Raw genomic sequence first — 13,086 nt, 5'->3', positions numbered from 1 at the left:
TCTGGTCTTCAGTGCATCTGACCTTGTCATTTTCTCTGCAGCCCCCAGGCGGTGTCCCTGGTCAGCCAATGATGCCCAACAGCATAGACCCGACGCGGCAAGGCACGTTCACATTGTGCTTTGAAACACTTGCTTTTGCACTTTTCCAAATGTGATTTCTAAACTCTCCTTTGGCCCACTTGTGCATGTTGGCTTCGTTTCTGTGCAGTTACTTCCGGATGAGCAACATAAGCATGCCGCCCATCAGCCTTCTCGAAAAAGGAAAAGCTTGCTTGACTGAATGACTTCATCTATGATATGCTCAGCAATGAGTGCATTATACTGCTGCCTCATTTCAGTGATGTGATTGCTGCACTTTTGCGCAAACTGCGCCAAAAGGCAAATCCTGCTACATGCTGCTATATCATGACATATTATGAGGAATCTTTGCCAAACCTGTGCCAAAATTGTACTTCCTTACGAACAAAATGTGCTCTGCGTTAGCTAGCTCTAGTGGAAAATGTATTTTTTTCCGAGAATCGTTCAGTCATTCCTTAGCATATATATGCGGGTGAGAATCATGCTGGCCGGCCACGTTGTCACTCCGTGTAATGAAAATGGAGAAGCGAAATAGGCCTGCAGCACACGGGGATTTATTCTTGTGATCCCATGGTGCGGAGGGCACGCCAGAAATGCGCATGGCGCAAACATTCACAAAAGATGCCGCTGTTGACTTCCACCTCCTTGCTTGGCCGAAGTAGAGAAACTGCACACTACCACAAAGTTCTCAGTGGGCGTCAGTTCTGGGGTTCGCTTCGTTATTCTATCAGAAAGAGGCGGATAGCCCTGGATAATTTTTTTCTCATATCGAACTGTCTCCCTGCTGTGCGATTCCCGTTATCTAGTGCATATTCAACGGAATGCAACTTCAGTTTTGCACCTTAGCTTCTTCGGCTCGCAGGCGGCGCCATGTTGAGTAAGAAAAATGCACAACGTGCGCGTAGCCATACACAGATGCGACGCTGAAATTAAAACTTTCGACGATATGACTGGGTTGGATGCCATTGCATTGAGTCCGATTGTTTATAGGATTCTAGCCATGTGATAAATTTTTTTTAAATACAGTTTTAGCAAAGGGCAATCAGTGGTGAGCTATCTGCACAATGCGCAGATGATTCTGAGGAGCGCACGCCTGCCACTGCAGGCGTTGTTGGGCCCCCGGGGAAGCGGTTTACGGCAGTGGATCGCGCTACACTAAAACTCTAATAACTCAAATCTTTGTCTTTTACTCATCGATTTACTTTTCAAACACTGTTACGATGAAAGGCAAAAGGCGGCGCATGTCTGTCCATCTGTACTCCTGCACTCAAGAGCTGTAACCGACCACCATGAAATAAGCACCCTCCCACCTTTTGTTAAGATTTTGAATTTTTCTAAAAGCTGAGTGAGCGCCCACGTGATTATGTCCCATATCTAGGAGAAGTTCAAAAACACAGCAAAAGATGCATCATGTGCCCCTTGTTCAGTATCTCCACGACACTTATCACAGATGGAGCGGGGGGGGAGTGATGATTGCGGCAATAAGATCATTTAAAATGATGAACTGAACCTTTAGTTACCTAGTTTTTCATTCTAATAACCTGTACAATTCTCTGTGTTTATGTGGTACCGAGCACCCCACTTCTCTCTGGTGGTTGCCATCTTGAATTTAATGATTGGTTGTTGGGCCGAGCGAGGGCCTACTCCACTGTGTACCTGTTCTAGATTTTCATACCTATACTCCGTTTCATACATAGCAGGCAACGCAGCGGAGGCTGTGGAAGTAGTGCACCCGCCGCAACATATTACTCCGCCATGCATCACTTGTTCCTCTCGAAGCCTTGGTGAGTGTTTGGACGAAAACAGAGTGGCATAAAACGAAGAGCTAGCATTAAAAATCACAGTTCAAGTTTTGAGGCGCCTAATGTTCGGACCCTCTGTCCGTAATCCTCTCTGACTGCACATTACTTCTTTGGCGCGGATGGAGTCAGCGCGATTTCCTCTACCAGCCGCATATGCTGTTGCCACATGTCTCTCTTGCATTTCGAAGCCTCGAAGAGATGCACGACGAAAATGCTGCACGAGGTGAATGAAGTGCAGGAGCTTGCCAGTAACAGCACTTGATATTTGTCGGGACAAAATGTGCTTGTGTTCACTTTGGTTACACGGCAAGCTACTTTCCGGCGCGGACTTAGCTTGCGCATACAGGTACGGTAGCTTTGGCAGCGTTGCCTGGCATGTATGAAACGGAGTATAGACATAAAAAGAGTCCATACCCCAGTATTTTGTGATTTATCTTCAAATTTTAGGTGGGCGCTTGCTCGGTACTTTATGGTACTGCACCCGCCGCGGTGGCTCAGTGGCTTTGGTGTTCGCTTTGGCTGCTGATCTGAGGGTCGTTGTTTCAATCTTGGCCACATTTCGGTAGAGGTGAAATGCAACAAATGCTAAAGAGCCCCAGGTGGTAGAAATTAATGCAGAGCCTTCCACTTCGGCATTCCTCGTGGCCACATGTCCCTTCGGGGTGTTAAACCCCACATACCCCATTCCACCGCTACTTCTTGCTGTGTTTTTGCCATGCCTGAACTGTCCTCACAGGTGTAGTGCTCTAAGCCTGAAGCTCTGAGCACCCAGCATTGGCACCTTGCAGCTGTGCAATCTAAGCCTTGCTGCAATATTTCTGTATCACTACTGCCTATTGTTGTCCCATAAATTACAGTCTTCAGCAAATAATCTAATATAGGATGTATTCTTTGCAGTGTCATGATACAAATTAGGATTAGCAGGGGCCCGAGAACAGAGGCCTGAAAAACTTAAAATGTAACATTTGTGCATTAATGCTTGCTGCTTCCCACAACCACACACAGCTTTCTTTCATCCAGGTAGTCTTCAATCAGATAGTTGGAGGACTTTGTCGTCAGTGTCTAGGGCCTTCAGTTTGAATTTTTAGACAAATGCTTTTGGAAAGTCAAAAGACTTTGTCGTTAGAGTGTGGTAATCTAACGATGAAGGCCAACTGCATTTTATCTGCAGCGTCCCTTTAATTGAAAAAGATGACATTTGGTAGCCCTGGCTTGTGTGCGGTTGACTATGCTGCCTGCTTATGGCTGACCTCCGTGTGTGCCTGTGTGGTTGTTGCGGTAAACAGTTGGCCTCTGCCTTCTTGCAGGTGACGGAGGGGAGTTTGCAGGGTGGCAAGGTGAGCACTCGTTTTCATTTGGCTCTTTCTTCAGCAGTTGCACTATCTGGCACGCTACTAGTTTCATTGGGGGAAGGGGGGGGGGGGGGGCATTTCTTGTGCCGTGATCACCACCGTGCACTCCACCTAGGTGACGTGTTAACAGTAAGATGAGGTCTTGTCTGTAGGTCCTCCATCAAAAATTTGAGAAAAATAGGGGCACTTGTATTAAGCTGTTCCCTGCCGCACTATGAATGCATTGAACAACAACAAGGTTTTTCTGTCATAGGAGACGATTGTCTGAAGAGGTGCTTTGGATACATAGGAGCTGTGACTATAGCCGCACGACAAAAATGCCTTATGAAGCAGGGGAAAAAAAAAAGTGTGAGAAAAATTGGGGGACACTTAAGCGCTCCGTCTTTAATGGTGTGACGCGGCAGCGGTTCCTCTTGCCCATGCAGACAGATATTGTTTTCTCTTTCACAGTCACAATCGTTATATGAAAGACCACGCAACATACATATAAAGCCCCCGGTTTAACCAAGCAATACGAATGTGTCTGCATGGCGCAGCGGTAGCATGTCACCACCCAAAGGGCCCGAGGGCTGAAGGTTCGATTGCACCGTTGGTGTGGCTGGCACAATCTATGGGAACCTCTTGTAATTGATGACTATTCCTAACTTTTCTGTCACACCAACACTGGGCCTTCATGCCTTCGCGTAAAGCTTCCTGGATGTAGCAGGTATTCGTAGAAGCTGAATTACTGCCGAAAGTTTCCACGCAGGGTGTCATTCCACTACTGGCTGGCTCGAGTGCAGCCTTAGCCCAAGGAAACACTGCTGTTTGCAGCGTTGCCCATTGATGATGGGTTTGCTGGCCATAGTTTAGAGTGTTAGGTTCGTTTTCGGCACCTGGGGTTCTCTAATGTGCACCAAAATCTTAGTACACAGGTGTTCTTCCATTTTGGTGTCATTGAAATGCAGCCATGGTCAAACCCGTGAACCTGGACATGGCAGCCACATGCCATACTCTGAGCCGCCGCTGTAGGTAGTGCCGCTTATTAGTGTCAAAGGTACGAGTGGTGCCCGACATGCAGTGTTGGGAGACACCCATGGCACCCAGGCTCTTGGTCTTTTGGTCTACTTTCGGCCTGTCAGGTTACCTGTCCAACCGGGCTTACAATTGAGATGGCCAGTTGGATTCCCTGTCAGTGTCCACTCTTCTGTTCATCGCACTGACCACTGGTGACATGTGCGCAACCTCTGCAAGCTGCTTTATTTGATTTGGTGCCTCGGGTTTTGATGAGGCACTTGTGAGTGGCTGTGCTGGAGAACATTCTCGCCTGGTCAGTTCTTGTGCAACCGTTGCTCGTGGCATGTTGCACTCAGTTTGCTGGTCGCACCAGGCCACCTATAGTGGCAGGTGAAACGGTTGACGCAAAACTCCTCTTACACACTTTGATTGGCACGCACCACTATATTAAGGCACAGGTCTCGTGCTTGTACAACTGCTGCCCATTTTTGACGAGTTTGCTTATCTCTATGGCCTTCCCACTTATGGACAGAAAAAAAAGAGATTTAGCTCATTAGAAAGAGAAGTTTATTTAGGTTTCAACAGCATGCATTGTTAATAGCAATAATTGTTGGTGTGAGTGCAGTGAGCAAAAAAAGCAATGCATAAAACTATACTTTTGTTCATCTTACCTGCTTGCAGGAGGTTTTCGAAAAAACTACTGCACCGGAAAGAAAGGGGCTGCTTCTGCAGCGTTTTAATGAAGTGTTACTCTCGTTATGTGCCAACCAGTCTTTGGCTCGAGTGTATGTTCGAACCAACACTCTAAAAAAAGCCCAAAACTGACCAAAATGATGCATATTAGTGACATAATAGCTTGCCATCCATTTGACAGAACATACGCTTATTTGTCACATTTGTGGCACATGCACATTTCGTTAAGTGTGCAAAATTTTTCGGGCTCAACTTACTTTTTTGTTGTTTTTGTTGTTCAAAGTTAATAGTAATCGCGAAAACGCTACCCATGAAGGCCGTGGTGAGAGTAACAGACTGTCGTGGGTTGCATTGTTAACGTGTGCCATTGAAACGTAAATACATGTCTTTTTAATCGGCTAAAACTTGTTGAAATTTGTTTTTCTATCATAAGCAGAAGGACTACAGGGATTGTTCAAACATTGTGAAAAATGGGCAGTTGCTGCGAAAGCGCGGGGCCCACTCGTTAATTCACTTTACTCAGACGCCATTATACACTAGGGAACAGATAAGGCAGTAATCTGTGATTGGAAAGTAATGGGGTTGTGAGGTTATCCTATTCTATGGTTTGAAGTCCATAGCCATTTTGTGCTTTTTATTGTTTGAGAAAGGCAACAGACAGCTCCGTCTGATCTAAAGCTGAATATGGTGGAAATGGCAGAAATCCTATTCTCATCAAAACTGGAGAGGCGAGTGGCACTTAGTGAGCCCATAACTTGCACAGCGGGGTCGTGAATGTCATGTGGCAGGCTGTGGTTTTCGACCAGGGAGTGAATTGGCAGTGCTGGTGTTCACACTAGCAAGCAAGACTTGCGTGTCACTTTTCCACTTCCGTTTGCCTCCAAGGCAACTCAGGGTCACAGACCGCTAAACCGATCAGTGGCGCTACTTCGATTCCTGCTTTTTGGCGATTTCTTATTTTGATAGCAACATGGCGTCGACTTTAAGCACGATGTCAATCGTGCGTAAAGCTGAAAGCTCCCCACATCTCCGATGAGATGGCGCAGCCTTGTGAGTGCATTGCTCTGAAGGTCATGTATGCAGGGGCTCAGGCACGTAGTTTTGAGCTAGCATTTGGCAGGACTAGTTTGCTTTAGAGGGGCTATTTTATGCCTGGACTTCAGTGTGGCGTGAAGTCGGACAGTTCGAATTACGAGCCTTCACTGCAGTGGGAGAATAACTAAACGCATTGAAATGTCTGTATACTAAAGAAGCACGTGGGGCTGTGAAAATTTGTTATTATGCAGGTCACCTCATTTTTGGGATTGGGATTTTTTTTGGGGGGGGTTATCAAAAAAATCCTGGAGCCCAGACCTAAGGGCATATAAGACCAGGGTTCGTAGCGGTCCTTGAAACCCTTGAAAACCCTGGAATTTAAAAGTAGCATTTTCAAGGCCTTGAAAACCCTTAAATATTTTGAAGTCCTTAAATATACTTGAATTTCTCCAATAGGCTTTCGTTCAGCCGGTTTTTAGCGGATGCCTCTTGAATGCCTGGCAACTATGTACTACTCAAGCCAACCAAAGCATCCAATCCAATCTGTTTCTGTAGCCACAACGCAGTAGCGTCGTTACAGTTGGTTACAGTGGCGTGCAACGACCGCAGCTAAGCCTACCTTCGTTGTGGGAAAGCATAGTGCGCGAATAATCGCTGTCGCGTCTTTTGTAGCTGCAATATGCCGGGAAGGTGCAATTTCCAGCAGTCGTGGTTAAATAGTGCTTCTTATAGGGAGTGGATTTCTCCGGATACGTCAAACTCTCATCGGGCAAAGTGCAAGACATGCGGGAAAACCTTTGATGTATCATCAATGGGTGAGTCGGCCCTCAAAAGTCATATGAAGAGCGCAAAACACATTGCGAACATGAAAGCGGCTACGGCATATAGTACAATGCGGAACTACTTGACAGCAGTTGCTTTTGAGCAACGCATCGAGCTGGCTCCATCGTCGTCGTCGGATGTGAGCAGCCTGTGCAAAGCGCATGAGTGCGTGACTGACGCGGAGATACTGTGGACCCTGAAAATGGTAACATCACACTATTCCTACAACTCGTCAGCACGCACAGGGGAATTGTTCAAGAAAATGTTCCCGGATAGCGAAATCGCTAAGTCATTTTCCTGTGGTGAAAGAAAATCTGCATACGTAGTGTGCCATGGTCTGAGACCATTTTTTCTCTCGTGCCTACAACGTGAATTAGTGCAATCTGATGGCTACACCGTTCTGTTTGATGAGTCTTTGAACGACTGCCTGCAGAAAAAACAGATGGACATCCATTTGCGGTACTGGAGTACTATGCCCGAGCGTGTAACCACGAGATATTATATGTCGGTGTTCATGGGACATTCGACTGCCGAAGACCTTAAGCAGAAGCTTCTGGCTGCCTTGGCAGATTTGCCACTGGCGAAAGCTGTCCAGCTGTCTATGGATGGTCCCAATGTGAACCTAAAGTGTTTTAGGGAAATGCAGGAATACTTGCAGCAGAACCAGTGTTTGGACCTGGGCACTTGCGGACTGCATACAATACATAACGCTTACAGGGCGGGTGCTGTTGCCAGCAAGTGGGGCATAGAGAATCTTTTTTCAAGCCTCAGTGCCATTTTTCATGATGCGCCAGCGCGAAAGGAAGACTTCACTACTGTGACAGGCCCAATGTCATTTCCTCTCAACTTTGTTGCTTATCGCTGGGTAGAAAATGTTGTTGTGATCGAACGTGCCATTGCGCTGTGGGGTGATGTGAAAAGGTACGTGGAATGTGCAAAAAAGAAAGAGGTGAACTTACCAAAGTGTGCGTCATTCACACAGCTCTGCGAATTTTGCCAGGACCCACTGCTGTTGGCCAAACTGAACTTTGCTCTCGGCATCGCGATGGTTCTTAAACCATTCCTCACGGAATACCAAATGGACAAACCACTGATGTTCTTTTTAAAAAGAGATGTGGAGTGTCTCGTGAGGAAACTTCTGGCAAGATTCATGAAGTGCTCAGTGCTGTCAGCTTCCACAGGAATTGTCAGTTTGCTCAAAATGGATCTCGTAAACCCAAATAACCATGTATCTTCAGAGAATGTTGACATTGGGCATGCAGTTGAAGAAATGGTCAAAGCTGCAAAGGTGAGCGCCAAGGACTTGTTTTCCTTCAGGATGCAATGCAAACAGTTCCTTATCAGTACTACCAAGAAAATTCTGCAAAAGAGCCCGCTGACATACCATCTAGTTAGGAGCCTGTCTTCGCTAGACCCTCGCCAAATGACCTCAAAGCCAGATGAGTGCCTCGGAGGCTTCAGGACAGTATTAGACGCGCTCATTGCAGTTAGGCGATTGGGTGAGCATGAGCGCGATTCAGTCCTAGGCGAATACACAGAACTTCTGCAAGAGAAGAAACACAACCTGCGGCAGTTTGACAAACACTCTTTTAGCCTAGACGAGTTCTACCTTGAGCTCTTGAAGGTTGACTATAAGCAATTGTGGAAAGTTGTGCGACTTCTTCTCGTCTTGAGCCACGGGCAGGCAGCTGTTGAAAGAGGATTCAGTGTGAACCGTCAGGTCTCTGTCGAAAACCTGAAGGAGATCTCTTATGTGTCGCAGCGAATCGTTTACGATGCAGTAAGCAAGGCTGGTGGGATCCTGAACATTGTAATAACGAAGGAGTTGCGTAGATCTGTCTTGGCCGCACACAACCGCTATCGAACCTACTTGGAGGGTAAAAAAAAAGAAGCGATCGAGCAGTCAAAGGCATCAAAGAGAGGCCACATTGAAGAAGAAATACACGGCATGAAGATGAAGAGGAGGAGGCTGGAGGCAACTATTGCCGATTTAACAGCTTGTGCTGACAATTACGCTGAGCGGGCAGAAGCTACAAGCGTCATCACCTTCATTGTGAAGTCCAACAGTTTGAGAAAAACGGCAAAAGAAAAGACTCTGGAGCTTGCAGAAATTGGTGACAAGTTGAAGGGAAAGCTTCAGGAACTTAATCACGAGTCCACTGTTTGAGAGTGGGCCTCTTTTTGTGGGTGTGTGCAATACGTATGTAAAAAGAAACTAGTTAGCTATTGATTGTGGAAAATGTGCCTACTTTGTCTTATGTGCAGTAAAACATGTGCTTTCTTGCCGTAAAGCATGTTGTGGTCTTTTTCTATGATCTCAAAAAGTCTTGTTGTAAGTCCTTGAAAATTCTTTGTTAGAGCCTTGAAAGTCCTTAAAAACCCTTGAATTTTTTCCTTCACGGTGGCTATGAACCTTGTAAGACTGCCTGAGAGAGCTCTAGACACCATGTAAAGATACAAAACAATAAGCATGCCCCCTACTGGTCAATAAATCATGATGTGCAAACTGAAAGAAGTGAAGCTATTCCTCGAGGATCAAGCAACGTTTAACGAGAGAGTTTGAATTTTTTTCAGCCCTTTTTTCTTTTTTTTAACCAAGCAAACTGCTGACGTCTTAAGGTTGAGGATCACAGCACATTGAGCTCTGGGCTCCTGCAGTTATGCAGTGATAAATTTGCAGGGAGCGGAACGTCTCTTTATGTGTAGCCTTGCATGTTATCATAATGCGGTTCTTGTGCCAGCTTTTCACAAGCTGAACTGCTGCTCGCCTGGCAATCAGTGGCCCCCTTTTTCTATTTGACAGCCTAGTACGCACTGGGAGAGGGGCTTTCACGCCGTAGCAAATGTACTCTGGCCATGGATGGTGGCTGTTAGTGTGTGTGCGTATGCGTTTGGAGGTTGAGGCTCTTCATGTTTAAGGAGGGAAGAGGTTCTCAGAAAAAAGAATTTATGTTAATGGCGTCACAACTGTGGTAGCAGTCTTCAGGGAACATGTATTTTTCATGCTGATTCAAAATATGTAATTTAATTTGTGTAAAGTTAGTCCTTGTACACTTATGCGATATGTTAGATAGATTTTTTTTTTTTGCTGACTACTTTCAAGAAATTTTGCTGTAGGGAACTTGCTAAAGTGCATGCATGCTTTTGGTTTCTCTTGACATCAAGCTATAAAATAAGGATAAAGTTATCGTCCTCCCCGTTATTGAACTTTAGTTATAGGGCTTTGAAGTTGCCACTTTTGAAATGAGAAGAAATATTTTCTTCCCATTCCTGAAGTGACCATGTAACTTTCATAGGCAGGGTAACAATCCCTTGATGTCGAGCAAGTCCTCTTGACCAAAATTTCTCGAAAGCTCTCGGCAGAAAAGTTGCCTAACATATTACATCAGTGCATAGGCACCTGATTTACATAAAATTAAATTACATATTTTAAGATCTCTTAATTGTGACTTTCATTAATAAAAATTGCTTTTTAGACCATTTTCCCCCCTTAACACACACTCACGCATAGGCCAGGCTGAGCAGTTGTGTGCACAATGTCCGGTGGGTTGGTGGTGTGCCTTACTTCTTCGCTGCCTGTTCCTTGCAGGGCCTCCTTCGATGAACCCCATGAACCCGCGGATGAACCCTCCACGGGGCCAACCCCTGGGGCCCATGAACCCTGGCGTGAGTGCCTACTCTCCCAGTTTGGCATTGGGCTTGCTGGACGTGGCTGATGTCTCACAAGTGCTGTTGCCTCCACTGAATTTGTTCCTAGATATGACTGGGTGGGGAAGGCAGGCTTTTATGTGGGCCTGTTAAGCCCTTAGGTAGTCCGGGTGGGGAGGGATGCGGGGATCGGAGTGAAATTTTGTATTTTTTGGTGTAGAGCAGTGAAATTTGGCACGCTACTTGGGAAGTGCACTTAATGCTTAAATACGACATTCAACTGGAATATACGAAGTAATTTTGACTATGTAAATTTTTATATGCTTTTGTTTTTGAAGTCATGTCTGGGCTGTTTTCAGGGAAAATTTTTTGGTGCGCATTTAAATACACCTTATAGATACCAAATCGATGTTTTTCTAAAATTCAATTTTTTTCATTTTTAGGTTTTTGCGATTTGAAAGCTTCGTTATTTCTTAAATATTGACCTGTTCGTGAGTTGCATTTGCTATCCAGTTCACACCACGGTTGTGTTGTTTGAAGTATCTGAATTTTTGAAGCACATGGAAGTCGCCCATGGTTTCTTTTCACCCGTGGTCATGATAAAACAGACGGCATATCTGCACCAGTTCACTATACACGCTGTTTGTTGCACGTGCTCCTATATCAAGTTGTTTTTTGTTCTTTATGAAATAAATGCGCAGTGCATTAAAGTTGAAGAGGAGAGCCACAGAAATGTCAAGAGTATCATTGAAGTACTGGTTTATTGAAGACCAAGGGTGCCATGTTTTCATAACGTATTGGAATGCCATGTTATAAACAAACATCTTTATAATGCTATTTTGGTGAAGTGAAAGTTGCTACTCTGCTGCTGGTGCATGTCATGCAACTAGAGGGTAGTCTGAGGGCACCGGGTGTTGTGAGCCACTGTCTTTTCTCTCCGCCCTGCAGAACTATGGAGGGATGAGGCCGCCGCCCAACAGCACCATGGGTCCCGGAGGCCCCAACATGCCCCCAATGTCTATGTGAGTACAGCCTCTCTTGTGTGGTGACTGCACTTTTGGTGGCACCACCCCAATGTGTGTGCTTGCTGTTGTGGGCTTGCAGAGTGATTGTCCGCGGAGGGCTGGTTCAGAAAGGCAGTGTTGCCTGCACCCTTGGGGGGTTGCTGTGCTGATGTAGTCAGTTATATGCGGGCACAGAAATCTGCAAGGCAAAAACCAAAGTAGTGGAATGCAGAGGCAGTCCCAGGAATTTTAGTGTGCTAGCATTCAAGTTCACATTCATAGAAAAAGCCGTTTGTCCAGCCTCTTCGGTGGGACGGTGGCCCAACTGGCCACTATGCCCATAATTTTCCCACCAGGTTGTCGGCAAACTATTCGGGTGTATCAAGCTTTTGCTAGGGTCCCTAGAAATACTTGCTAGTCTGGCGTCCGCCGGCTGCGGCGGGGGCTGCTGCTGAATGACCGCCGCGATGGCGCTGCGAGCAAGTGGTGTGCCTTGCCAGCCTGCGGTAGGCGCGGGCGTTTCGCGAAACGAATTCCCTGCACGTTCTAAGGTGACTTACACATGCGATTGCACTGATTTTTTTTAAGCTTAGCCGTGGTTTTTCAATGCGCAGTACAGTCATCGGTGTAGCGACGCAAACGATTTATTTTTTTGCCAAACAAATATTTGTGCGCGTACTCCAGAGTCGAAGGCGAAACGAGCCCGCTTATTTTCACACCCTATTCTCCTTTCTGAATACTGCTGCCATACCGTATCATATATCATCTTCTGAGGAGTATAAATAAAAATATCCTTGTATCAAGAACATTACCCATGATTCTAAACCCCATTACCATGTGCGCGCAACAGAGCGCTATTGTCAGCGGCATTTTCATTCATGCTATTGATCCGATCTCAACTTCTACGGACTCTGAAGCTAGAAAGACTGAACACTGGAAACTTCTAGATGCACGCTCAATTAAAGCATGTAAGATGAGAACCCGAGTCCTGTAAATCATGTGCTTTAGGCAAACTGCAGGAACGCATTCCTTAGTGCGTAAGCAACCGAGTTACAGAAGTAATGAACACAAGCATGCATTCTAAGCAGTCCTTAGAATCCCGTGCTTGGTAAAATAGCATGGTTAGCCCATGCTGTGTAGGTCACATGACCTGTCAGGGAAAAGATACCCAAGGATCAGTAATGTATAGCACAAAATAAAAATCATTGTCAAACACACTTATTTCCATCACTTTGCACTCAGGCTGCCCACATTTTTGTTTGCACCACCTCCTGGCATCTTCTCATCTTAAACGGCTTCGGCTGCTCTTTTTTGGCAGCCCTCTCAACATTGATTGACTTCATGTAGAAGCGCAGGCGAAGCAGAATATAGAATTTGATTATGGCGTTAACAATTTCACGTCCATGTTTCACACAGCCCAGAGGCGGAAAATGTACATGTGTTAAAAAATCAGCGATGTCAACTATGCTCTTCTCGTGCAACTTGTTCAGACTAAAATAAGTTTTGAAGCTGTCTTCAAGGACGGTGATAATAATGTTCTTCAAGGGGCCAGACGGATACAGTAAGCCAGCATTATCGAATTTTGCAGTGAAAGCTTCAAACCGATCACTTTCTGTATAGCCACTGCTTTTTCAGTCGTCAAGGCTGACGCACAGT

General features: G+C 45.7%; 2 protein-coding genes across 18 annotated transcripts in view; both read left to right on the top strand.

Annotated features, from left to right (window-relative positions):
• Ssdp (Sequence-specific single-stranded DNA-binding protein) overlaps positions 1-13,086 on the top strand; it is a 96,138-nt gene that overhangs the window by 49,215 nt on the left and 33,837 nt on the right. For all 17 annotated transcript variants that reach the window (XM_077644406.1, XM_077644411.1, XM_077644400.1 and 14 more), the window contains 4 exons: positions 42-102; positions 3,188-3,217; positions 10,368-10,444; positions 11,375-11,448. In XM_077644406.1, the coding sequence (XP_077500532.1) occupies positions 42-102; positions 3,188-3,217; positions 10,368-10,444; positions 11,375-11,448 (242 nt within the window). The remainder of the gene's footprint in view (positions 1-41; positions 103-3,187; positions 3,218-10,367; positions 10,445-11,374; positions 11,449-13,086) is intronic.
• On the top strand, positions 5,872-9,249 carry LOC144111202 (uncharacterized). Its single transcript, XM_077644397.1, has one exon. The coding sequence runs from the start codon at positions 6,636-6,638 to the stop codon at positions 8,943-8,945; it is 2,310 nt and encodes a 769-aa protein (XP_077500523.1). The 5' UTR covers positions 5,872-6,635; the 3' UTR covers positions 8,946-9,249.

Source organism: Amblyomma americanum, chromosome 11 (assembly GCF_052857255.1).
Source record: "Amblyomma americanum isolate KBUSLIRL-KWMA chromosome 11, ASM5285725v1, whole genome shotgun sequence".
In the NCBI taxonomy this organism is placed as follows: Eukaryota; Metazoa; Arthropoda; class Arachnida; order Ixodida; family Ixodidae; genus Amblyomma; species Amblyomma americanum.
The sequence above is the reverse complement of the archived record's forward strand: the minus strand, read 5'-3'. Positions and strand labels throughout refer to the sequence as shown.

Bases quoted from the DNA above. Each gene is read 5' to 3' on its own strand.
- LOC144111202 (XM_077644397.1), top strand. From the start codon at position 6,636: ATGCCGGGAAGGTGCAATTTCCAGCAGTCGTGGTTAAATAGTGCTTCT.